General features: G+C 33.6%; 2 protein-coding genes across 2 annotated transcripts; one reads left to right on the forward strand and one right to left on the reverse strand.

Moving 5' to 3' along the window:
* Positions 1-8: 8 nt before the first annotated feature.
* On the forward strand, positions 9-9325 carry si:ch73-344o19.1 (mucin-7). The gene is made up of 5 exons (XM_051135362.1): positions 9-315; positions 1736-2020; positions 5226-5507; positions 5863-6029; positions 8167-9325. The coding sequence occupies exons 1-5, from the start codon at positions 252-254 to the stop codon at positions 8209-8211; spliced, it is 843 nt and encodes a 280-aa protein (XP_050991319.1). The 5' UTR covers positions 9-251; the 3' UTR covers positions 8212-9325.
* A 191-nt stretch (positions 9326-9516) lies between these two features.
* On the reverse strand, positions 9517-25291 carry LOC127176645 (meiotic recombination protein REC8 homolog). Its single transcript, XM_051128437.1, has 18 exons — positions 25004-25291; positions 24760-24828; positions 23676-23818; positions 23357-23435; positions 21895-22015; positions 21216-21279; positions 20944-21011; positions 20789-20861; positions 18994-19156; positions 15503-15716; positions 15277-15417; positions 15107-15173; positions 13279-13448; positions 11988-12036; positions 11763-11829; positions 11509-11607; positions 10390-10487; positions 9517-9963 (listed from the first exon to the last, which is right to left on the reverse strand). Exons 1-18 carry the CDS (start codon positions 25057-25059, stop codon positions 9884-9886), a joined length of 1821 nt encoding a protein of 606 aa, XP_050984394.1. The 5' UTR covers positions 25060-25291; the 3' UTR covers positions 9517-9883.
* Positions 25292-25955: the final 664 nt, after the last annotated feature.

Below are 25955 nucleotides of genomic sequence, written 5' to 3' on the forward strand. Positions count from 1 at the left end.
TTCACACTCAAATCAGTCGCTACATTCACATTCGATTCGAACGGTCTAACGTTCTGAAGCCTTTTGCTCTCTTCATAAGCAAGCTGTCGTTTAGACTATAGGTTGCGCTTAACCACACCCCGCTGTCGAAGCCCAGACCCCTCGGGATATTTTTAGCTCTGATGATGTCCGCTGTCATCTAACGGAAAGATCATCCCGGGAATCACAGAGCGAATCGACACGGTGTCTCGCTTTGAGTCGCTTTATCTAACATGAGGACTCAAAGCGCTTTTATTATATGGACTGCGATGGTTCTTCATGTATCTGTCATAAAAGGTAAGCACATGGCTTATGCTTTACTTGATTTTAGCGTGAATACAGCAACAGGATTCTGTAATGTTACAGTATCTGCAGGCTTTGTCTTGTCTCGGATATCACCACTGATTTACACAAGCGTTATTTGTCTGAAATGACATTGTTTATCCTATGCAACACATTATGGGGCAAAATACATTCATCTATCTATCCATCTTTCTATCTATCTATCTATCTATCTGTCTATCTTCTTTGGAAAAGTATGTCATCATTGATTATTTACATGTTACAATACTGCAAAAATTAAAATAAGGACAATAGCTATATTTGGGAATAGGGGAAAAAAACATATTTTATGTATGCGACCCTAGACCACAAAGCCAATCATAAGGGTCAATTTTTAAATAAATAAGCTAAAAAAAAAGAAAAAGCTTTCCAGTGATGTCTAGGACAATATTTGGGCAAGATACAACTATTTAAAAATCTGGAATCTGAAGGTGCAAAAAAATCTAAATATTGAGAAAATCGCCTTTAAAGTTGTCCAAATTAAGTTCTTAGCAATGCATATTACTAATAAAGAAGTTTTGATATATTTACGGTAGGACATTTACTGAATATCTTCATGAAACATGATCTTGATATCCTAATGATTTTTGGCAAAAAAGAAAACTTGATAATTTTGACCCATGCAATGTATTTTTGGCTATTGCTATAAATATACCCGTGTGACTTACGACTGGTTTTGTGGTCCAGGGTCACATATATCATATTTGTAATAAATATGCTTAGTCTGTAATTTGTATTTATTTGCATTTCTCCCTTAAGTGCTTATTAGATTCTTAAAGTGAGGTCTGGGTCTCAGTGTTGATTTCATGAATTATTGGATGATCTGACACATTGATCTAGTGCTGATGTGGGAGACGTGGGTTTGAATCTGGCCTGTGCCTTCTGTTTGCATACACAAAATATGTCAAACGCCCCAAATTAATTTATTTAAAGTGACGTTTTGTTGTTCATACATCTAACCTAGTTTAAATGGCCATTACATGTTAGTAAAAAATAATGATAGGATGATGATCTTTTCTTTCCTCATCTTCTAAATCTTCAAAAATCTGTACATCTGAGGGCGAAATCTCCATGCATCTGGTTTGTTTGTTCCTCTGCTCCTTCTTGACACATAAAGGTCACAACTGCTTTGTTCTGTGGATTCACTGTGCGACCAGTAAACTCGACTCTACAGATCCGGTCTGGAACGCCCACGTAACCGATTCAGCATGAGAACACACAGCGTTCTTCCTGTAGCTTCACCCAAATCAAATAAACATATTTCATGGCATATTAATTTTTTTTCCCTCCACACTCATGTTTGTTTTCTAGATTTAGAAAGAACGAACAGGCTGGAACTGTTTCCTCATGCAGACATTTTCTATTTCTCCCCAAGGTCAGACCACAGACTCATCCGCAGACGTGAGAGCCCCTCTGAATGAACATCGCATGACTTCAGAAAGTGACATTTTGGAATCACGAGCCACTACAGCCTATCAAAGCGTCTCTTCTCCTTCAGCGGATTTCTCAACCGGCGAGGTCACACCTTCTGTTCCTCCTCCGTCACAGTCATCCAAAGACGCAGTAGTGCACAATGACACTTCTCCTTCACCAGCCATCTCACAGACCCCTGCGCTACAAGATGTCACCACCCTCAACACGGACACAGCCTCAGCACCAGGCAAGACTAATACAATTAAACCTAATCTAATTGCAAATGCTATCTGTCATTAATCAGTCTAACTTAGGTTTGAAAACAAATTTGCCATCCATTGTGTTGAGAAAAACAACATGGACAGTGGAAGACAAGGCTGCAACAGTCTATAAATGTGACCTGGACCACAAAACCTGTCTTAAGTAGCACGGGTATATTTGTAGCAATAGCCAAAAAATACATTGTATGGGTCAAAATTATTGATTTTTCTTTCATGCCAAAAACCATTAGGATATTACCATAAATATATTAAAACTTATTTTGTGATTAGTAATATGCATTGCAAAGAACTTAATTTGGACAACTTTAAAGGCGATTTTCTCAATATTTAGATTTTTTTGCACACAATAGTTGTCCTATCCTAACAAACCATTCATCAATGGAAAGCTTATTTATTCAGCTTTCAGATGATGTAAAAATCTCAATTTCTAAAAACTGACCCTTATGACTGGTTTTATGGTACAGGGTCAAATTCAGTTGAAAAGATAAAATGTAAAGCTCTGCACTGAAACAAAAATGTGGTGCACACTGTAAAAATTATTTTTCGATGTTGTAAATAAAACATTATTGCAGTACATTTTACAAGAAAATGTCATGTTAAATTCAGCGTTACTTGCTGTTTTTTTGTAATTAATTGTGAAATTTACTAGCAATTATACATCAACTATTTGCAGTGTAGGATTAATAATTGTTTACAAATTGCTAGTAAAATTAATGAATAATTACAAATAAGGCACACATTAACAAAGTAATGCATTGAATTAAACAAGAAAGTAGAAAGACTGAAATAACTATGTTCTTATAAAATGTACTGCGATAATATTTTAGCCCTTTTTTCCTTGATATGGCCATAAATAAAGCTTAATATAAATATAAATAATATAAACGTATATATAAAAAAAATTCTAGTCAGAGCTGTGGCTTTCTGTCTAGTGCCCCAGTTGGAAATTTGGGTTCGATTATGACCTATTTGTAAATGCTTCCATAAAAGTGTTTAACTTTATGTGGGCCATTCTACAAAACTGGTTGTCAGAGTTGGAAACGTCTTGAAAAAAATGTCTTTTTCCACAAATTTTGAGTTCACACTCATGTTTGTTTTCTAGATTTAGAAAGAACGAACAGGCAGCTGTCATGCAGACATTTTCTATTTCTGGTTTCTGCTTGTCAGAGTTGGAAACGTCTTGAAAAAAAAGTGTCATTTCCTACAAATTTTGTATGTATGCAAATTGTATAATATCCAAGGTAGTTAATTCTAATATTGTATTTTCAGAAAGTTTTGGAATATTTGTCATTTCACCAAATTTGTCACTACCGAAACACAATAATATAAAATCTAATAAAAGGGATTATATTGACCTATTAAGATCTTCCTTGTAAATATATATATTTTTCTATTTTATTACAATTTTAACAATATTTCAGGAGTGATTTATGAGATTTGTTGTATTTTGAATGCATGTTTTCTTTCAAAAGTTGATCACACTGATTTCAAACTTAAGGATTCATTATTTTGAATATACATTGAACCAAACACTATCATAACATCTCAGCTGATAATTAGTATACTTTATTTTTTGACAAAACATTTTGGTAGTGACAGTAATGTTATGGTAGCGACCACATCACATTACAGAATTTTAACCCACATACTAAAACACTACTAAAACATACTAAAATACTAAAAATGTGCTTAAATGTACTAAAATTTGGTTTATTTCACCCTTTTAACACAACCAAAACAGTGATGACATGTTTAGGTTGTGACTGTTATGGTAGTTATGGGATAACACCCAAACCTCGCCACCTCGCTCAAAGATGCTAATCAGCACATTTAGCTAACACAGTTCTGAACAGTTGTGCACATAAAAAAACTAAATGTTTAGGAAAAACTCCCCAAAAAACTGTTTACTTATAGAAAAATGGTGTTTGATAGTGATATTCTTTGCAGTTACACACAGATTTTTCATACTTTAGAGCACAAAATGATGGGGCCTATCAACTCAACTTGCAGCTATGAGAGAGAGTGACACATAAATATTTTCTGATCATAAATGTTGGGTGTAGTTAAAATCAGACTCAGCCAATAGTGACATGAAAATGTGGGACACAAGTTTCATTAATTTACAAAGAAAATATAGAATATATTTTTATAACTTCACGTTTTTTTTTTTTTAAATCAAAAAGATATTTTTAAAAAACAGTGGAATAAAATGCAAAAAAAAATATTTTTCATAAGTTGTAATTTAGGGGTTGCAATTGCAAATACCCACTAAATTTTATATATATTAAGCTTACTAATATTTTAAATATTATTGTGAGTTTCAATAGATAATAAAAAGAAGATCTGAATACTTAAATGCTTTTTAAATGAGTTTTTTGGTCGTGGAACATCAGTTTGGACCAATTCTATAGAATGGCCCATATATACATTTTTTTTTTTAGTTTTTCTAATAATCGCATTTACCATTGTTAAATATTTATATATTGGCTTTATCATATCTGCCACACTACTCTCAAGATGTTTCCATTGACATCTGCCACTAAAAAATCAATACTGGTCAACCACAAGCTGAGATGACAGTAGCAATGGTGGCATTGCTCTCATATTGTTGAAGAAGTTGAACACGACGAACACGATGCTTCAGGTTTCATGCACTGACATTTGTGTTTGTGTTCTCGTGCGAGTGCTTTCATGTGGGCGTACATCGCTTTGTTCCACTTTAAAGATAAAGCACTGGGCTTAATGTGACTGATTCCAGACTGAACTCGTGCGTCTCTCTGGGAAAGTGCCACATTCCACCCACTTGATCAAACGTCTGTCCGTAAATAATGGCTGGACGTGGGCGTAACATTTTGGAACGCAACTGTGTTTGTAAATAATATCCCTCTCTCATACTGTCATTTCACTGGAAACACAGCTATATTTAGGGCAGTTGAATATCTACTTATTGGTTTACTGCACTTATGCCAGACCCTAAGTATTGCTGTTAGAAAACAACCTCAAAACACAAGTTCCTCAAAACAGTTTTTGCCCGGCAGACAGTAAAATGGGTCAAAAATACCATAGACGTACATTGAAGGAGAGACCAGAGACCACCCAGAACACTATCTATCTATCTATCTATGTAGCTCATTCAAAGCTTGTGTTTCTGTGCCTGTTTTTGTCCTGCAGCTTCTACTGCGAGCAGCCCGTCAGTTTCTTATTTGAAGAGCACCATTTCATATTCAGAAACCACCACAGCTCCTGCGACATCCATCAGTCCAAGTGAAGGATCTCAGACTGTCTCTACTTCAGCCAGGAATGTGACCCAGACAACACAAACAGCTCCATCGTTTACCATCACTTACCCTCAGACATCTCAGGTCACCCTGACCAGCAGTTCAAAGGTCACTGGACCTGCTCCTTTGGAAAAAGACCAGGATGAACCTTCTGAACTGGATGTGGGGGATCAAGGTGTGTGGATAGCAAAATGAACATTCTGTCATTATTTACTTACTGTCATGTCATTCCAAACCCAATTAAACATTCGTTCATCTATGGAACACAAAAAAAATATTTTTATCTTATTTTTATTTAATGAAATTCAGGCAAAATATCTAGTTCAATAATTTCTATTATAGAAGGATTAAATTAGTTTGAATTGTGTCTTTGGTCTTGCCGTCAAGATCTAGTAAGCGCAATGACAGATGATAATTTCATTATTTTTCCATTTGCATTTACTTCTGTGGTCTGTACTTGATGTTCCTTCAGTTTTATTAGTTCCTGTGATAGTGATAATCAGTTTCCACTCCATTCTTCAATCTTCTAGAGTCAGGGAAGGTTCCCCACCGCCCTTCATCTCCCCTGGACCCCCTGCTCGCCGCTCTGGTCACCATTTTCATTATTTGTACAGCCATGGTCTCGGCTGTCCTCTTCCTCAGGTTTCGCCAGAGGAGTGAGCATCCAGAATTCCACCGGCTTCAAGACCTGCCTATGGTGAGTCTTGCATTTAGGAAGCAAATTGTGATATTTAAAGCTAAACCTTTGAGACCTTCATAGATTAGAGGTCGAACAATTGGTCGGTTTAGCCGATTAATTGGCACTGATAAGTAATTGCTGGAAAAGTACAGATATTTTAGGTTGCATCCATTGCTGGAGCAACTTAGAAGGTCCACTGTAGTTATTCAGAACGTGAGCGGCCTCTACAGGCAGAATCAATGACGCCCCGTGTAGTTTGTTTTATGCATCTGTTATCCAGCAAAACTGCATATTTAAAGCTAGTGAGCTGAGAAACCAAACTGATATGTTCATGCAGTCAAGAGAAACAAATCAGAATGAAATTTGAGTTTTTTTTATCATCACTAGATATTAGTATTCTATTCTAAAAGTATTATATTAGATATTAGATTCTATTCGATTTTATATTAGAAGTCAATAATTTAGGATCTGCAAAATGTTAATCATTTTAACAAAATAAAAGGGGTTCATACAAAATGCATGTTATTTTTTTATTTAGTACTGACTTGAATAAGATATTTCACATAAAAGACATTTACATATAGTCCACAAGAAAAAATAATAGTTGAATTTATAAAAATGACCCTTTTTAAAAGTTTACATACACTTGATTCATAATACTGTGTTGTTACCTGAATGATCCACAGCAGTTTTTTTTGTTTAGTGATAGTTGTTCATGAGTCCCTTGTTTGTCCTGAACAGTTGAACTGCCTGCTGTTCTTCAGAAACATCCTTCATGTCCCACAAATTCTTTATTTTTCAGCATTTTTGTGTATTTGAACCCTTTCCAACATTGACTATCATTTTGAGATCCATTTATTCACTATGAGGACAACTGAGGGACTCATTTGCAACTATTACAGAAGGTTCAAATGCTCACTGATGCTCCAGAAGGAAAACTATGCATTAAGCCGGGCGGTGAAAACTTTTGGAATTTGAAGATCAGGGTAAATTGAACTTATTTTGTCTTCTGGGAAACATGTAAGGATCTTCTGTAGCTTCTGAAGGGCAGTACTAAATGAAAAAAAAAACAAAATATTTAGGCAAAATAAGAAAAATGTACACATCTTCAGTCTGTTCAAAAGTTTACACCCCCAGCTCTTAATGCATAGAGCATCAGTGAGTGTTTGAACCTTCTGCAATAGTTGCAGTCCTGAGTCGCTCAGTTGTCCTCAGTGTGAAAAGATGGATCTCAAAATTATACAGTCATTGTTGTAAAGGGTTCAAATACACAAAAATGCTGAAAAACCAAAGAATTTGTGGGACCTGAAAGATTTTTCTGAATAACAGTGGGCAGGACAAACAAGAGACTCATGAACAACTATCACTAAACAAACAAACAAACAGCTGTGGATCATTTAGGTAACAACACAGTATTAAGAATCAAAGCATATGTAAACTTTTATTTTCTCTTGTGGATTATATGTAAACATTTTTTATGTCAAATATATTTTTCAGGTCAGTACAAAAAGAATAACATGCATTTTGTATGATCCCTCTTATTTAAATAATAAATAATTATTATTTTGCAGATTCTGCAAGGTGTATGAAAACTTTTGACTTTAACTGTATTAGATAATAGTATTCTATTTTAAAAGTATTCTATTTGATACTATATTCTGTTTTGATTCTGTTTAACATTCTAAAATAGAAGCAAATAAAGTGGTATAGATGGTAAAGAGTATACGTACAATATACATATGTATCTAATTTCAATGCTGTGGACCTTGTGTAGATATTTATGAAATGGTAACACTTTACAATAATAGTCCATTTGTAGCATTAATTAAGGATAATAAATGCTGTAGAAGTAGGTAGGTAATTTTATTTAGTTTATTTTAATAAATGTAATTTTTTATTTTACTATTGTAAAAAATATTTCAGCTCATTTTTACATTTGGAATTATGTTTGTTTTCATTTATTATCCATTTTAAATACTATTGGTTGATTCATTGGTTATCGGCCAACCTAGTTATCATATCTATAAAATCCACTATTGGTCAACCTCTAATTGGTAATTGTGTCATGTCATTTGCAAATTAATACTGATGACGATAAAATTACATAATTCAAGCGCTGACCAAAAAAATGAAACCCTGATGTGCTTTTCTGCAGGATGATCTCCTAGAAGACACGCCATTGTCAAGATACACCTATTAGCAAAAATTCCACCATTTCATTATTTAATTCCTCAGGCAACTAGTGTTCCTTAAAGACGGCTTTCTCAACTGGTCTCTAATTATGGGTTTTGATGATTCTCAAAAGGTTTTGATGATAAAATGTGGTTGTTTAATATTGGAATAAAAAATAAATAAATAAAATATGGGTTTCAGAAAATAGAACAGAATAAAACAAGATAATTAGTCTTATTCTCTGTCTCTTAACAAACAGGTGTTTAGTTTGAGGAAAATGTTTGAATTAAAAAAAAAAACAGAACTGATACTTTTGTCCCTATGATTCTCTACAATCATGTAGAGAAACTATAAAAACATGTTTTCTCTACAAACATCACATGTAGAAAAACAACTCAGAGCATCTGCTGGAGATAATCTGCTTGTTTATTTCCCTTTTTGGATGCTATATTTGTACTTAGGGATTTGCTCAATATTATGACACTGTTACTAAGGTGTGGTCACATTTACCACTGTTCAGCAAATTTTTACAGCTGAAATTCAATCATTTCAAAAGGATTCTGAAAGGCAAAAGATATTCCCCATGCATATTTGACAGTATAGACAACAGACCTTCTTTGCCGACAGAATTGTGCTAATATGACCACACCTTAACTATTATACAACGTTTAATTCTAAAGGTCTAAAATTTATTGAATCTACACAAGCAAATAGTACTGCACTTTTGTTTTGTTTAGTTTTTTCCAGGGGCTTTGTTTCATTTTCCAAGAGAATTCTTGGGTTTAGCATAAATGTCTCTAGACTTTTGCACTGTTAGAGCTATGACATTGTAGTAGGGAATATGTTCATTTTATGTGACAGTGTTCTAGAATGAGAGCAAATTTGGATTAAACTGAATTGTGATTTTGATATTTATGACAAAGTTGATTGTCCAGATGGATAATGAAGGTACGTGAAATAACTTGAAATGTATTTTAGCATATTCACTTCTGTCTACGCTGGTATTTGTGGTAAACCTAGTGCCTAATGTACTTTGTGCCAAAACTGATTTGCGGTAAACAAACTGATAAATATATATTGCACAGTTGTGTTGTTGAGATGAACCTGTAAAGATAAGAGTTTGTAATAAAAGAAGAAAACTATTTTTGTGTGTGTGTGTGAAGGTTCATGCTATATTGCATGTACAAATGTTCAACATGGCGAAAAAGGGCAGTAATAAGATATAGTCAATACTAATATGAATTATATACAATTTTTATTAGTTTCTTACGAGCACAGTAACAAAATAATAATAATAATACTAGCAACAATGCAGATTTCATATGTACTGAATCTAAGAATTAGATAAATATTGTTGGTGGAACAGTAAAACCTAATGTATGTGAAATAGACAAATCATGTTAACAGAGAACATTTAATATATTAGTAAAAACAGAAATGCTGTAATAAATATGGTATCATTGGAATAATATCGAAAACATTGCATAAAATAATCTTAACTTAATTCTTAAAAGACACAACTTTTTTTCATAGAGTACAAAATATCACAGTATTAAAATAACAATTATAAACGTGTTAAACCATCAATAACATGTTAGATGTTTCAGTTGTTTAAAAATTCATGAACCAGAACACTGATTTAATAAGTCATGTAAATATGTATTCTCATACCAGTTTTGTTTGTGAACAACGCCACGTCCTCATTGATCTACGGCTGAAATGATGATGTCACCATACGGCTCGTCCTGTCGCACAGTGACTTGTCCTGCAACTATTTGCTCTATAAACACAAGACAAACAAGACAAGACAGCATAACTCAGCGGGTGATCGCACTGCTCTGTAAATTAAGCACTGGGGAGAATTTGATTGCACTCATTTTGTTAATTGTGGTGTTTAATCTCAGACCATTATTTTAAGTATGGGTAGACAGTTAGCAGCTGCAGTGGGATGGGGTGGCATATGTCACCTACACCTGACAAGTAGATATTTTTTCGCCCCTTTCAATATTTTTATGTCTCTGTTGAAAATAAATTTGATTTTAGTAGGTGGGCAACAGAACTCGATCATCCCATCAAGAAAAGTCCTAGCGCTCTCAATCTTTTTTTTATGGCAAAATCCCAATTTCGTGATTTCATTTCATTCGTTTTGTCTTCACTAACAAGAGTCAGGCATTATAGGATGGTAAATGTTCTTCCATGATCTTACCTAGCAATCTCCAAAACAACTGGGCAACAATTCTGCGGGTGGGGTCAGGGGGCAGCAGAGAGTGAAAGGTCTCCAAACCTTCAATAACATCCTGTGGCCTTCAACAGAACAAAAATACGTTAGATATATCTATTCACTTGCCACTGAAATAGACAAAGCCAAAAAAATATATATATATATATATATATATTTTTTTTTTTTTTTATTTATTTATTATTTTTTTTTGAGAAAAATGTAAGGAACCCATCAAAATAAAAGTAAGGGTTTGTTAATTTTCATTTTATTAAAATATACATTTATTCCAGAAAAATTATAATACACAACACAAACATTCTGAAAAAAAGTACTTTCATAGGGCCTTATTATTGTAATAAATAAATAAATAAATAAGTAGATAAATTAAGTTGTTCAATTAATTCAAGCTTATTTTAATTATTAAAATTTAATTTAAAAAAATAAAATGAAAACCAAGAATTTGATACAAATAAAACAAAATTTGAGAAAGAAAAACATTCTAAAAATATATTTTTGTTAAACTTAATAAATAAATTGCAATTTCATGTAACCATTAAAACGGAGTCCAGAGAAATTAAAACAGGGGAAAATAAAAATCCAGAAATGTAATAATAATTTGAAAAAAAAAAAAAAAAAAAAAGTGGAATTTGGGGAAAAAAATAAATCAGATTTCACAGGGCCCTATATTATTTTACAATACTCCCAATATTCAGTAACAGTATCAGATTGACTGTGCTCACACAGTTGGATGAGAACAAAACATCAACTAAATTGAGCTGGATCATGAAAATTGTCTATTGTTGAGCTGGTTTATACCTGAATCGAAATTGTTTAATAACTGATCAACTTTCCAGCACTGATACTGTTATTGAACTGAACTGAATCAACACTAAATTGACTTGAGTTGAATAATGACAGAGTTGAATTGCCTTCTGTAGAGCTGCTTTATAGTTGAATTGAGTTCACTTTGTAACTAATGAACTGTACAGTACTGACAATATTACTGAACTAAATTAAATAAACACTAAGATAACTTTTTAAACCTAATATACAGCTGAAATTATATTTGTTTCATACTGTAACTAAACAACTTTGCGTCAATACCTTAACTGTTCCTCGATTTGCTCTGTAATATCTTCCATCTCTGGGAGCCTCTCCTCTGGGATGCCCTCCAGACCGAACTGAATTTGTGGAACAGGGGATCTGGACCCACGACAGCACACACATACTCCCGAAGTCATTATTCAGAGGCACTTAATTATGCAGCAACTGAATGTGAAACTCGCAAGTGTCAAACCAGTCGCTTCTGACAGCGACAGCTATTTCTGTCTCACACTTTTTAGCATCTCTGCTCTCACCGTCTCATTTCAGGAGTCTCCAGTGGAGAGAAATCCTTGTCTGTTGTCTCCAAAACCATCAAAGAGGCTGCAAATTCATTGAAACATCAACATTCAGAATGGAAATGTATAGATAAAATGTCATTCTCTTTCTTTACCCTCCTTCAAAACACAACACAAAAACTATCGAGAAAAGTTGAGAAATTATTCTGCAGTATGTTTAGATGTAACATGTTAATATTTTACCTGGTGTTTCTTCCCGGAAGAGGCCCGACTCCAGCATTTCTCTGGGAATCTACAGTAGTGAGAATGTGGGACAAAAAAATCAGTCACTAAAACACACAAAATGATTTAGGCCTACGGTGATTTTTTTTAAATGTATGTATTTGAATTGCATTTACAATTTCTATATATTTGGACCACACAGTTTTAACATAAACCTAATGTGATCAGTCATACATAAATAAATCAGTCATATATAATTATCAATCATACACAAATAAAACTGGTAAAAGCAGGTGAGATTTCTGTACTTAAAAATCATGGCACAGTTTATTAACTATTTGCATTTTTTTATTTTATTTAAACAATCATATTTTCTAAATGCATTTATACAAAGTGCTTTAAATCAACATAAATCTGTTAATGTTGAAAAGTTATTCAGTTAATGTATGAACATGGTTAAAATATGGCAATATTCAGTTTTTATTGAGTGACAAATATATAAACCTGGTTATTGTGTTCTTGTATTTAACATATTCTATTTACTGGAAAACAGAAATATCACTTGTTTCATTTATTTCTACAAATATGAATCACATTAATTTTAATTATGTTAAAAACTGTCTAAATGGATGAATATATATTTATATGCAATTCAAATACATAAATCCTAAATGTATGCCTAATTTTTTTGAATGTACTTACAATTTTAGGTCCCACTTTATGTTAGATGTCTTTAAATACTATGTACTTAATAACAAAATTCTGTATTTTCAATTTCTATAAATACAATATAGTATTTATTAATCTTAGTTCATGCTAATTTCAACATTTACTAATGCATTGTTAAAATCACAAGTTGTTTTTGTTAACATTAGTTAACGCACTGTGAACTAACATGAACTAACAATGAACAGCTGTTTTTATTTTTATTAACTAACATTAACAAAGATGAATAAATGGTGTGATAAATGTATTCTTCATTGTTGGTTCATGTTAGTTAATACATTATCTAATTTTAAATAATGACACCTTGTCATAAGTGTTACCAAAAACATTTAATCAATTAAAACAAATCACTCACTAAAAATACCATTTGTTTACCTGCATGTCATATGACCATTAATCAACATCAGAGAACTGTGAACGTTCAAATCTGTTGTTAAATTCAAATTGAAATATTACTGTAAAACCTGAGTGGGACTTTAGGTAAACATTCAAAAGGTCAAAAAGGTTCAGCTGACAAAAAGTTTGGTAATCGTGATGTATGCGACGAGTTGGATCTCAGAATGCAACAGTGTTAGTGCGACACAACCTCTTTTGAGCTAAGCTCTCTCTCCTCCTCTCTCTCTCCTGGCTCTGGTCTCTCCTGCTCTCTCTCTGGTATCTCCTCAGCTACGGGAACCTCCCAGCGCTGCTGGGCTGGAGGGATGGGCCTCACGACCGCAGCCTGTTTCCATAGTGCCAGGATTTCAGGTGGAAGGCCTGTGTGAGCACTTAACTGTCAATAATATGATCTTTAGCTCAAGCACTGGACTGTATAAAAGGATAAAGCACAAGATGCTTCAGTGAATATCATGGAAACTGTGATGAAATATCTGTGTAGGACCTACATATACACTACCAGTCAAAAGTTTTCATTTTTAAAGATTTAAAGATTTTAAAAGAGTTTGAATGTTTTTTAAAACAGTCTCTTCTGCTAAGCAAGCCTGCATTTATTTGATCCAAAGTACAGCAAAAACAGTCAAATTTTGAAGTACTTTAACTGTTTTCTTTTTGAATATATTTTAAAATGTAATTTATTCCCGTGATTTCAAAGCTGAATTTTTAGCATCATTACTCCAGTCACATGATCCTTCAGAAATCATTCTAATATTCTGATTTGCAGCTCAAAAAATATTTAGTATTATTATTATTATTATTATTATTATTACGTTGAGTAGAATTTTTTCAGGTTTCTTTGATAAATAGAAAATTCAGAAGAACAGCATTTATCTGAATTAGAAATCTTTCACAACATTATAAATGTCTTTATCATCACTTTTGATCAATTTAAAGCATCATTGCTAAATAAAAGTATTCATTTCTATAATTTCCTTCCCATAGTGTATAATGTTACAAATGCTTTTCAGATAAATGCTGATCCTTGGATCTTTCTTTTCATCTCAGTGTATTAAATCAGCATATTAAAATAATTTCTGAAGGATCACGTGACACTGAAGACTGGGGTAATGATGCTGAAAATTTAGCTTTGATCACAGGAATAAATTACATTTTAAAATATATTAAAATAGAAAGCATTTATTTTAAATAGCAAAAATATTTCACAATATTACTGCTTTTGCTGTACTTTGAATCAAATGCAGGCTTGGTGAGCAGAAAAGACTTCTCTGAAAAACATTAAAAATATTTTTAAAAAATTCTTGACTGGTAGTGCAAAATCAAAACAAAAAATATTTTCATGAAAATTAAACATTTGTTGGACATTTATTTTTATGTCTAATTCTATTATATAGCTCTGTTGAGTTTTTTATCTCCTTTCATATGAATCTATGTTAATCTTTATGAACACATGTATCTCTTTTGTAATTTCGTGCTTTAAAGTACAATATAAATTCAAAAGATAAAAAGCTGAATATTCAGCATAATTTCTGCTTATTACAAATATTTTGTAATAATGCTGTTATTTTTTTAAACAATTTAATGCATCCCTGTTAAGTAAAAGTAAATAAAAGTCACTTGTTAACATTATTTAATGTATTAACTAACACGAACAACCAATGAACAGCACATTACACTATTTATTCATCTTTGTTGATGTTAGTTAAACAAAATAACAGAAACAAAACAGTTGTTCATTGTTTATTCATGTTAGTTCACAGTGCATTTACTAAGGTTAACAAATACTGTTATTATGATTTTAATAATACATTAGTAAATGCTAAAATGAACATTAACTAAGATTAATAAATGCTGTAGAACTATTGTTCATTCTTAGTTCATGTTAACTAATGTTAACCAAAGAACCTTATCGTAAAATGTTACCAAAATTTCTTTACATTTTTTTTTTTTTTTTTGTTACTACTACAGTAGTATATATATATTTTTTATTATAAATTTGGGGTGAAATATGACCAACTTACTCATGCAAGGATTCTCAAGTAGTTCTTTAGCTCCCTTCTTTTCAAATGGTGGTTTGACGAGTGCCTCCTAAAAGAAAAAAACACAATTTACAACATTTTCTGTTTACACACACGATAACAAGATAACACGATAACGCTGACTTGAAGAAGACTGATTGTTCTAGACTTACCAAGGGTCTGGTCTCTGTCTCCACATCATCAATCCAGGCCATCATTTCCTCTTGCGATATTTGTGTGTTTTCATCAATGAACAGCAGCTGTCTCCTCCTCTTCCTCTGCTTTACAGGGGATTCAGGCCTCACTACAGCAGGCTGACAGAGGGACAAACAAGACTTGATGACAAATGTGTCAAATGCTTTGATGCAAGATAAAGACAGACTTCAAAACATAGCAGACCTCAAGATCAGGGCTCCTCTCTCTCACTGCCCTCTCTCTTCTAGGCTCCACGCCCATTTTTTCCTCTTCGCCGGGCAGAGGGGATGGTATGGGTATGGATACAGATACTGGGGTCTTTTCTCTTTCTTCTAACACAGGCATTTCCATGGGCAGCCCCAAATCCTCCTCAGGCAGCAGGACAACCTCCTGGCTTGATGCACCAGTGATTTGTGCCCTGGAAAATCATAAAACCCATCATATAACATTAACATTACATTAATTTTTAGCTCTTTTCAGTATTTCCCTGGGACTGAAAGCAGTTTTTTGCCTATATATTTGATGCATAATAGTATTTCCAATAATAACATTTTTTATCACTAAAAAATTGTTTTATATTGCAGTGCAGATGGTGGCATAAGCTTATTATTTAGGAACCACAATAGCAAACAACGTAGGTGAGATTCAGTTTGGATTTATTAGTTTGTCACTGAGAAAGTTTGCTTGCAGATTAGGTTTAGCAAATAGTGGCCATGTGAAGGAACAAAGACTAGCTCATTTGAGCAGAAAATCACTAAACTCGGACGTACATATGTCAGTATGTCAGTGTTTCAGATCATCAAAGCCTGGGTGGATAAAAGAATAGTTCTGATTGGGGGATTTAAACTCTTCACATCTGGCAACCCCAAGTCTGAAAGCTCCTGGAGGTTTCACAGTAAACAATTTCCACCTGTTTCAGTTCAATTGTTGCCTTAATTTTTTAAGTATACTTAACTTGACTGTGTAAGTCATTCAAACTGAAATGACATTAAAGGGGTCATCGGATGCAAAGTTCACTTTTACATGTTGTTTGAACATTAGAAATCTACCCTGTAATGATAAAAATCTATGCAGTGATTTTTAGTTAATCTGTAAAAATAATATCCTCTTTTTCAAATCGAGTCATTCTCAGATGCCTGTCGGTGTGGCGTCACACCCACAGAGGCCGCTCCCACGATAGTTGATTGACATGAGCGTCTTACCTCAGACCCTCCCTAAATCAGCTGTAATCCATTGCAGACCCATCCTAAATCAGTCTGACCTCCATTGTTTCAATGCTGAAGCAGGGATGTAAGTTAGACAAGAATATCTCCGATTGAGTGATTGAGGTGTTGTGTTGCTGGATGTAATAATGAACGTAGTGGTCGTCATTTACTCCCGACATCTGAGCCGCTGAAGATGCAGTGGATTACATTTGTTTGTGAAGGGAATGCGCCTCCCGCTCTACATAAAATGCGTCTGTTTGCACAAATCATTTGTGATCCAGCTTCACCTACAGCAGAAGTGAGTATAAGGGTTTTTTTTTTATGAATCTCTGCACTCACCGTTCCTAATGATGTGCTAGTTAGCAAGTTTAGTGGCTAAATGCACTAAATGCAGCTAAAGTAAACAGGCTCGTCACTCCACAGAGAGAAGAGAGGGGCGGGGCGAGCAGAGCTCATTAACATTTAAAGGAACAATCCATCAGAATGGGATGATTTTTGCAGAGCTCAAGGTAAAAAGGGTGTTGTTTTACACTACCATTGATAATTTTTATAATATTTTATAATAAGTATAATATAGACTTTTCATTAAGACCCTAAAGAATAATATCAACTTGTGGAAAATGGGCATCCGATGACACCTTTAAACCAACTTAAAAAAATAAAGTTGAATTTCATATAACTTATTTAAAAAGTTAAAATGACATAAAACCATTTTAAATGTCAAATAAAAAAGGACACATTTTATCATCGCAATTTAATATGCGTAACTATTTGAGAAAAGCAGAAATCATTATCAATTAAAATATGATTCTGCATTCAAGATTTTGATTTCATGGGGCATGTATTTTTGAGATCACCCAAAAAATGAAAATTCTGTCATTAATTACTCACCCTCATGTAATTCCAAACCTGTAAGACCTTCGTTCATATTCAGAAAACAAATTAAAGGAGAAGTCCACTTCTAGAACAAAAATTTACAGATAATGTACTCACCCCCTTGTCATCCAAGATGTTCATGTCTTTCTTTCTTAAGTCGTAAAAAAATCATTTTTTTTTAAGGAAAACATTTCAGGATTTTTCTCTATATAATGGACTGATATGGTGCCCCGAGTTAGAACTTCCAAAATTCAGTTTAAATGCGGCTTCAAACGATCCCAAATGCGGTTGTAAATGATTCCAGCCGAGGAAGAAGGGTCTTATCTAGTGAAACAATTCGTTATTTTCTTTTTAAAAAATACAATTTAAATACTTTTTTATTCTCAAACGCTCGTCTTTTCTTGCTCTGCCTGAACTCTGTGTATTCTGGCTCAAGACAGTTAGGGTATGTTGAAAAACTCTAATCGTATTTTCTCCCTCAACTTCAAAAATCATTTTAAAATCATCCTACATCGCTGCAGAAGTACTGACCCAGTCTTTGCAAAGTGAACATGCAAAGAAGATCAAGCACCCTTAACCAAAAAGGTAAAACTATATAGGACGATTTTGAAGTTGAGGAAGAACATGAGATGGGAGTTTTTCGACATACCCTAACTATCATGAACCGGAGTCCAGGCAGAGTAAGACAAGACGAGCGTTTGAGATTAAAAAGTATATAAATTATTTTATAATATTATTTTTCATAAAAATATTATTTTTATGTGAATAACCAATCGTTTCGCTAGATAAGACCCTTCTTCCTTGGCTGGGATTGTTTACAACCGCATTTGGGATTGTTTGAAGCCGCATCTAAACTGCATTTTGGAAGTTCAAACTCGGGGCACCATATCAGTCCATTATATGGAGAAAAATCCTGAAATGTTTTTCTCAAAAAACATAATTTCTTTACGACTGAAGAAAGAAAGACATGGACATCTTGAACGCCAAGGGTTGAGTACATTATCTGTTAAGTGGACTTCTCCATTGAGATATTTTTGATGAAATCTGAGAGCTTTCTGACCATGCACAGACAGCAACGCAACTACCACATTCAAGGTCCAGAAAGATAGTAAGGACACTGATAAAATAGTCCATGTGAGATCAGTGGTACAACCTTAATTTTATGAAATATGACTTTATTCAACAGTTTCTTCTCTTCTGTGTCAGTCTATGACGTGCATGCATCATGGTACTCTAAGTTAATATTTTTGTTTTCTTTGCGCACAAAAAGTATTCTCATAGCTTCATAACATTACGGTTGAACCACTGATGTCACACAGACTATTTTATCGATGTACTTACTACCTTTCTGGGCCTTGAACGTGTTGTGTTGCAGCTCTCAGATTTCATCAAAAATATCCTAATTTGTGTTCAGAAGATGAACAAAAGTCTTATGAGTTTGGAACGACATGAGGGGGAGTAATTAATGACAGAATTTTCATTTTTGGGTGATCTATTCCTTTAAAGCCTTCAACCCTTTATGTTTTCCAATTTTAGTATCTTTTGTTCACTGAACACTTACTAAAAAAAGACATAAGCGTAAGTCTAAGTTTGCGTGTGATTCTTTAAACGTACAAATCTAAAGAGACTGATGTTGTCAGATCTCTTGCTGCCTCTCTCTCAAGTGCTGCTCTCTCTTGCTCTCTTTCATCAGGCATCCTGGGCTCTCTGTCCTCTTCTGTCTCTTTCTCTATTTGCTCTCGTTCCCTGTCTATCTCCAGCTGCCTCTCATCTTCACCTGCAAAAAACCATGCACTTTTCTCAAATTTAAACCTAAAAATGATCTATAATATCTCCATGTTATAAAACAACATGATAGAAATGGCTAAACCTGCTAAACCACATGATCTGATCACTGACTCATAATGAGTCAGATCTTACAAAACCTGACATGAACAAATTCTCATTAATGTAATAGGCCTTCATTTTCGAGTTTCCTCTTTATTCTTAAAGGGATAAGTCACTCAAATATGAAGATTCAAGAAGAATTTTTGAAGAATGCTGGCAACCAAACAGCTGATGGTAGCCTTTGACTTCCATGGAAAAATTACAATGGAAGTCAATGGCTACTGTGAACTGTTTTTCTGCTTGTACCAGCATTCTTCAAAATATCTTATTTTGTGCTTAGTAGAAGAAAGAAGTGCATACAGGTTTAGAAAGACATGAAGGCGAGTAAATGATGACAGAATTTTATTTTTAGGTAAACTATCCCTTTCATGATGTTTAATTATAATTCTTATTGTTTCCTTATTACTGCAATAATACTACACATTAAAAATAATTACTATCATAGATATATATAGTAGTGTGTGTGTCTAAGCATAATTTAAAGCAGCACAAAAAAAATTACAATGAAGTCTAAATTATCAAAGCCAATTTCTGCCACTGAATACAAAATAAAAAAGCTAGCTGTGACTTTTTTTCTCACAACTGCAATTATTTATCTTGCAGTTTTGACTTTTTTTCTCTCAGAACTGCATGATATAAACTTACAATTTCAAGTTATAAGGTGAGAATTGTGGGGATATAAACTCATAACTGTGAGAAAAAAAACTTTTAATATATATATAAACTCGAAACTGCAAGTTATTAATTCCAATTCTGAGAAAAAGAATGATATTTCTTCAGAACTGCTAGTTTATATCTCACAATGTTGCCCTAATAACTTGCAATTGCGTTTTTATAAAGTCAGAATTGCAAGATATAAACTCACAATTTTCAGAAAAAGTCAGAATTACAAGTTTATATCTCGCAATTCTGACTTTTTTCCTCAGAATTGCAAGATCAAATCGCAATTCTGAGTTTTTTCTCCTAACTACAAGTTAGACTTATAATAAAAAGTCTCAATTACATTTTTTTTAGAATTGCTTAATATAAACTTTGCAATTCTTACTATTTTTCTCACAATTGTGAGTTTATATCATGTAATTCTGAGAAAAAAATTCAGGATTGTGAGATAAAAAGTCGCAATTACCTTCCATAATAACTACTACACATTTTATCTTATAAAAAAATTATAATATTCTTTATTTTTAACATTTACTGTATGAAGTTAATGAAAATCAGGGAGTAATGTGCTTGCCATTAAAAAATAATGTCATGATGAAAAACAATTAATCTAATTTGAAAAATCTTATATGAAAAGGATGAATATATAAATCCTTTTCATACATTTATCATTCATTTCTTTTGATTTCCAGAGTGAAATATGAACATGACATGGCATGTTTTGAAATATGACCAGGACATGTTTCATGAGATTTGTACAATTAGTTTGTGCATGTATAATCAGGATCTGGATTCAGCACCTGGATAATTACTGCAAATAATTATGGGTGTGAGTGAAAACAGCATGTGGTCATCAACTCACGCTCGAGAAAGTGATCTGGCTGCTCCAGCAGTAGCTCGATCATGTTGGTCTCCTGCAGATCTGCTCCTTCAAACTGAGGAATCAGAAAGACGGCAGTCAGGATACACACAACTGGGTTTTAGACAGTAAGTGATGATGTTGATTGACAGCTGTACCTCTGGTTCAGGTATGATGTCTGGTTCTCTTTCTGTCAGGGTGATGGACTCCTGGCTAGCTGTGATGTCTAGATGGGAAATAAGGCACCTTTAAATACACATAATGCACATTTCTTTATTTCTATCTTCTGTTTTCTTTATTATTGGACCTTTATTATAATCTCTTTAACAGTGCAAATTCCCATAGCATCATTTGGAAGAACAGGGATATTTATAAATGTGTGCTGCTATGGAAATGCATCACATTTCAGTGTGCACTATTAAGTGCTCACCATCTGAAGGTGGTGTTGGTTCTCTAGAGGATGGGACTTGCTCAGGTTGCACCTCTTCCATTCGCTGAGCCACAGAGAGAAAGGTTGGACTACACATGACTGATAAAACCCATCCTTAACTCAGAAGATTCCGTGTGAAATAGTAAAATAATTAATAACACCTAGAAATGACACTACCTGATCAAAATTTGGTGTTGGTAAGATTTAATATCTCTTATACTCACAAAGGCTGCATTTATTTAATCAGAAAAAATACAGTTAAAACAGAAATATTCTATTTGAATATATTTTAAAACAGAATTTATTCCTGTGATGCAAAGCTGAATTTTCAGCATCATTACTCCAGTCTTCAGTGTCACATGATCTTTCAGAAATCATTTTAATATGCTAATTTGCTGCTCAAGAAACATTTCTGATTTTTATAAATGTTGAAAACAGTTGTGCGTCATAATATTTTTGTGGAAACCATGATACAATTTTATTTCTTGTATAGCAGAAAGGCTTAAAAACAGGCTTTATCTTAAATTTTTATTGTAACATCGTAAAAGTCACTTTCGATCAATTGAATACATCACTGCTGAATTTCTTTTAAAAAAAACATACTGACCCTAAACTTTTAAATGGCAGTGTACATCTGGCAAAACTTTAAAGCTTCTTTAAAATTCTGAGTTGCATCCACCTGAATGAGGCTGGTTGGACTTGGCAACCCATAACCGGTCTCCATAACGCCAAAGAATGGATCCCTCGCCCCCTCTGTTTCATCAAACAGTGCAGCAGCATCTGGGATCATGTGACTCTGCCTGAGAAGAAGAAGGAAGAAGTTGAGGACCTGTACATGTGAGACATCTCATATGCTTCAAGCTCTGAATATTATTTCATTCTTATCCATTTTTGAAAATTTATGTAAAGGGGTCATCGGATGCAAAGTTCACTTTTTCATGTTGTATGAACATTAATGTGTGTTGGCAGTGCATGTACACATCTACCCTATAATGATAAAAATCCATGCAGTGGTTTTTAATTAATTGGTAAAAATAATATCCCCTTTTTCAAATCAAGCCATTGTCAGATGCCTGTAGGTGTGGCGTCACACCGTCAGAGGCCACTCCCACAATAGCTGATTGACGTGAGCGTCCATTGTTTCGATGCCGGAGCAGGAATGTAAATTAGACAAGAATATCTCCGACTGAGCGATTGAGGTGTTGTGTTGCTGGATGTAATAATGAACATAGTGGTCGTCATTTACTCCCGACATTTGAGCCGCTGAAGATGCAGTGGATTACGTTTGTTTGTGAAGTGAATGTGCCTCCCGATCTACATATATCCGTCTATGTTTGCGCGAATCATTCATGATCCAGCTTCACTTACAGCAGAAGTGAGTATAAGGGTTTTTTTATGAATCTTTGCGATCGCCTTTCCTAATAACGTGCTAGTTAGCAAATTTAGCGGGTAAACGCGGCTAAAGTAAACAGGTTCGTCACTCCACAGAGAGAAGAGAGGGGCGGGGTGAGCAGAGCTCATTTGCATTTAAAGGAACAATCCCTCAGAATGAGATGATTTTTGCAGAGATGATTTTGACAAGGTAAAAAGGGTGTTGTTTTACACAACCAATTTTTAACGGAAGTATATTATAGACTTTTCATTAAGACCCTAAAGAATCATATCAACTTGTGGAAAATGGGCATCTGATGACCCCTTTAACCTTTGTCCTGTTTCTCTAAACTAATATTCTGGATTTAAAACTGTAGTTTTAGTTTGCTTTTTACACATAATTTGAAAAAAAATGTCACTTGGAAGCCTTTTTTTTCTTGTGCGAATCTAAAAATAACATGAAATGTAAATTTGAATAATTTCTGTAATTCTATCTTTTTTAAATTTGTTTTAGGAAGACTTCGTAACATTCTGTTCACGACTACACATGGAAAATAGCCTATAGGCTAATTCTGGCATATTTACAGTAATGTTTAATATAATAAACTAATAAATAATTTTAAAAAAAAGTAGTGTATAAGTAACACAACACTGTTTTAAAGATCACAGCATTCATCAGACATTATTGTCATGAAGCGAAGAAGAAACTGGATTCCATATATAACGTATGCTATTAATAAAATATGTTAAGAAATAAAATAATTCCTTACCTGGTTTCTTCATCCCTCATATCAATGTTGAACTTCAAGTTAAGGCGGAGCAATCTATCAATTGCCCCCTGAGTTTCCTCTGAGAAAACATCATTAACAAACTACACATTAAAATCTCTAAATGCTAAAAAATGTCATGACCTCCTCACTGCACTGTCATCCTACTAAATCAGTTTTTAACAAATCAAACATCAAGAATATATTAGGTGCATTTCAATGTTTCATTAATATCCTTTTCAAGTTTATGAATTAATATTTTTGACCAAAAATGGTCCCAACCCACAACTGATCAATCACCCTCGAGTTTTAGCACACCAACCTAACAAAAATTCACACTGTCTGTGGTAGACAAGCACCACTCCATACTGCAGCTGAGAGGACAGGTACAGGGAGAAACGTGGGCGGGGCAATCCTAATACAGGGGGCGGGACTCTGACCAACACATAATCCATGATGTCACAGCTGTGAAGCACATTCAGAAAAATTCCATGAACAACGCAAATATTGCATTCCCAATAAGGCAAAACAAGTTCATTTTATGATCTTACACAAAATATATCCTGTGAATGATATAGTGGAGACATATATGGATGTTGACAGTTTTTGCTCATTTTGTAGGATTAAGGATGAGACGCTGATCCATTTATTTCTTCAGTATGACAATACTCAAAACTTTTGGAATAGTTTATATCTTCCAGATCCTTTCAGTTAAGAGATATAATCTGTTATTATGTAATGAAAACAAATACTTAAGTGAACTGCATTGTTTTTTGGGGGAAAAAAAAATATTCATAAGCAAAAATTCCACTTGCATCCTATCTTAATTTTATCTTAACATTTCTTAATAGAAGTTCATACACTTCTTAAATCTCTTCGGTTGATTGAAAATAGGAAAAGTGAAAATTCTTGACATATTTTGATACTTTTCTTTGGTAATGCCAATAATGCATAAGCTTTCCTCTGCATGTTTTTTTTTATTGTTATCCCTTTTTCCTGCTATATTTATTTGTACTTTATTTTTTATTTCATCTTGTTTGTGAAACTTTACATGCAGATTTGATGTCATTTTATTCCTGTAGAGGCTCTGTCTGTTCTGTCTTTTCTGTTAATTGTTCAAAGTATTATAATATATTTACAACTAAATTTCCACTATTGTCTTTTTTCTCCAAAAATCTAAAAAAAACCTCCAATAATAAAAACATGCATTACTTTTTCATTTAATTAAAGAAAAATAACTTGATTAATTAAAAAAAAATATATATATATAAACATTATCAACCCTAACTGCCAGGGATGAACCTAATATTGATGATCCTATCAATTATCTTTAAATGTGATAATGAAAATTATAGTTCACAAGTCATGTATGATTGTTTTTTTCATTCCACAGAAAGGATACTAACCAAGTACGGTGGACATTGACTTTGAGCAGATCTCTCCGACTGATCTTACGTCCTTTAGTGGCCGCCAACCTGAAAAATATATTAATAGTCATGCCTTAGTTTTAACACTGAAGTCCTATCGTTTGAAATGCTCACATCCTAATTATGGATTTTTCATACAGTGAATATAAGCACACATCACTTACGAAGATTACCCATGGGTTTTACTGCCAAAAAATAGAAAAGAAAAGAAATGACAACTTACCAAATCGTGGCAAAGCACCCAGTCCGATGATTGAGCACCGTAGGATAGAAAAACATCGTGAACAGGTTGAAGACAAGATAGATTCAGAGCAAAAGTTTAGCAAAAAAAAATGCAATAGCGTGATCATGAAACAAATGAATTCTCTCAGGTGAAATCCAAGCAAGAAATGGGACTATACATTACTTCAAAGGTTGCTGTGGGGAAATTGTTTTGAAAGCTCTACCAATCAGTTGTGCTTTGCAAATAAGACAAACCAATCTAATTAAGACAACAGTCTAAGACGCATTTTATTGGACTGTCTTGTTTCCAAAACTCCTGTATTACAGCATAGTGAATATTGAAAAGCAATGCAATATTTACAATGCATTCTAGTCATAAGCAGAATATTTAATGGAGAGCGTCAATCATATTATCGATCACAGTCTATTATAACATGAAGCGAAAGCGAGAAAAAATAGATGCGGTGTCACGTGAGCAGTGCAGTGCATCTAATCGTCAACAGGGGATGTGTAAGTGTCAATTCCTATTATTTTTACACTAGGTTATGAATATTAATTACGTTTGCCCAGTACCCTCAACTGATTTGCTGACGTTAACAAGTAGGCGTTTTACTGCGCCAGACTGACGAGCCAATCATACTACGCTGAAGGCTTGTCTTATGAATATTAATTAGGTGACACTACAGAACTCATTTAAAAATAGAAATAGGTTACTACCTGTATCCACTTTATTTTTTAATGCGGAGATAAGCTGTTTTCTGGTAATGTGTTAGACGTGCAGTTCATAATCCACCAACGAGATATCGAGAAGAATATCGAAGTGCAGTAAACGGTAAAACAGTTTGCACTACAAACCAGTGTGTTCATAATTAAGATAATACATTAAAATAATATGGTAAGACAGCAATTTGCAATATCAAGCAGCAAAACGAGCTTTTTGTGCAGTTAAAAAT

Source organism: Labeo rohita, chromosome 2 (genome assembly GCF_022985175.1).
Source record: "Labeo rohita strain BAU-BD-2019 chromosome 2, IGBB_LRoh.1.0, whole genome shotgun sequence".
Taxonomy (NCBI): Eukaryota; Metazoa; Chordata; class Actinopteri; order Cypriniformes; family Cyprinidae; genus Labeo; species Labeo rohita.

Excerpts from the sequence above, each read along its gene's own strand:
- LOC127176645 (XM_051128437.1), bottom strand. The coding sequence starts at position 25,059 with ATGTTTTTCTATCCTACGGTGCTCAATCATCGGACTGGGTGCTTTGCC. Across the intron at positions 15,174-15,276 it reads AGACAGAGACCAGACCCTTG|GAGGCACTCGTCAAACCACC; the intron begins GTAAGTCTAGAA and ends TTTTTCTTTTAG. Across the intron at positions 10,488-11,508 it reads CAAATCGAGGAACAGTTAAG|GCCACAGGATGTTATTGAAG; the intron begins GTATTGACGCAA and ends GTTCTGTTGAAG.
- si:ch73-344o19.1 (XM_051135362.1), top strand. The coding sequence starts at position 252 with ATGAGGACTCAAAGCGCTTTTATTATATGGACTGCGATGGTTCTTCAT. Across the intron at positions 2,021-5,225 it reads GGACACAGCCTCAGCACCAG|CTTCTACTGCGAGCAGCCCG; the intron begins GCAAGACTAATA and ends TTTGTCCTGCAG. Across the intron at positions 5,508-5,862 it reads ACTGGATGTGGGGGATCAAG|AGTCAGGGAAGGTTCCCCAC; the intron begins GTGTGTGGATAG and ends TCAATCTTCTAG.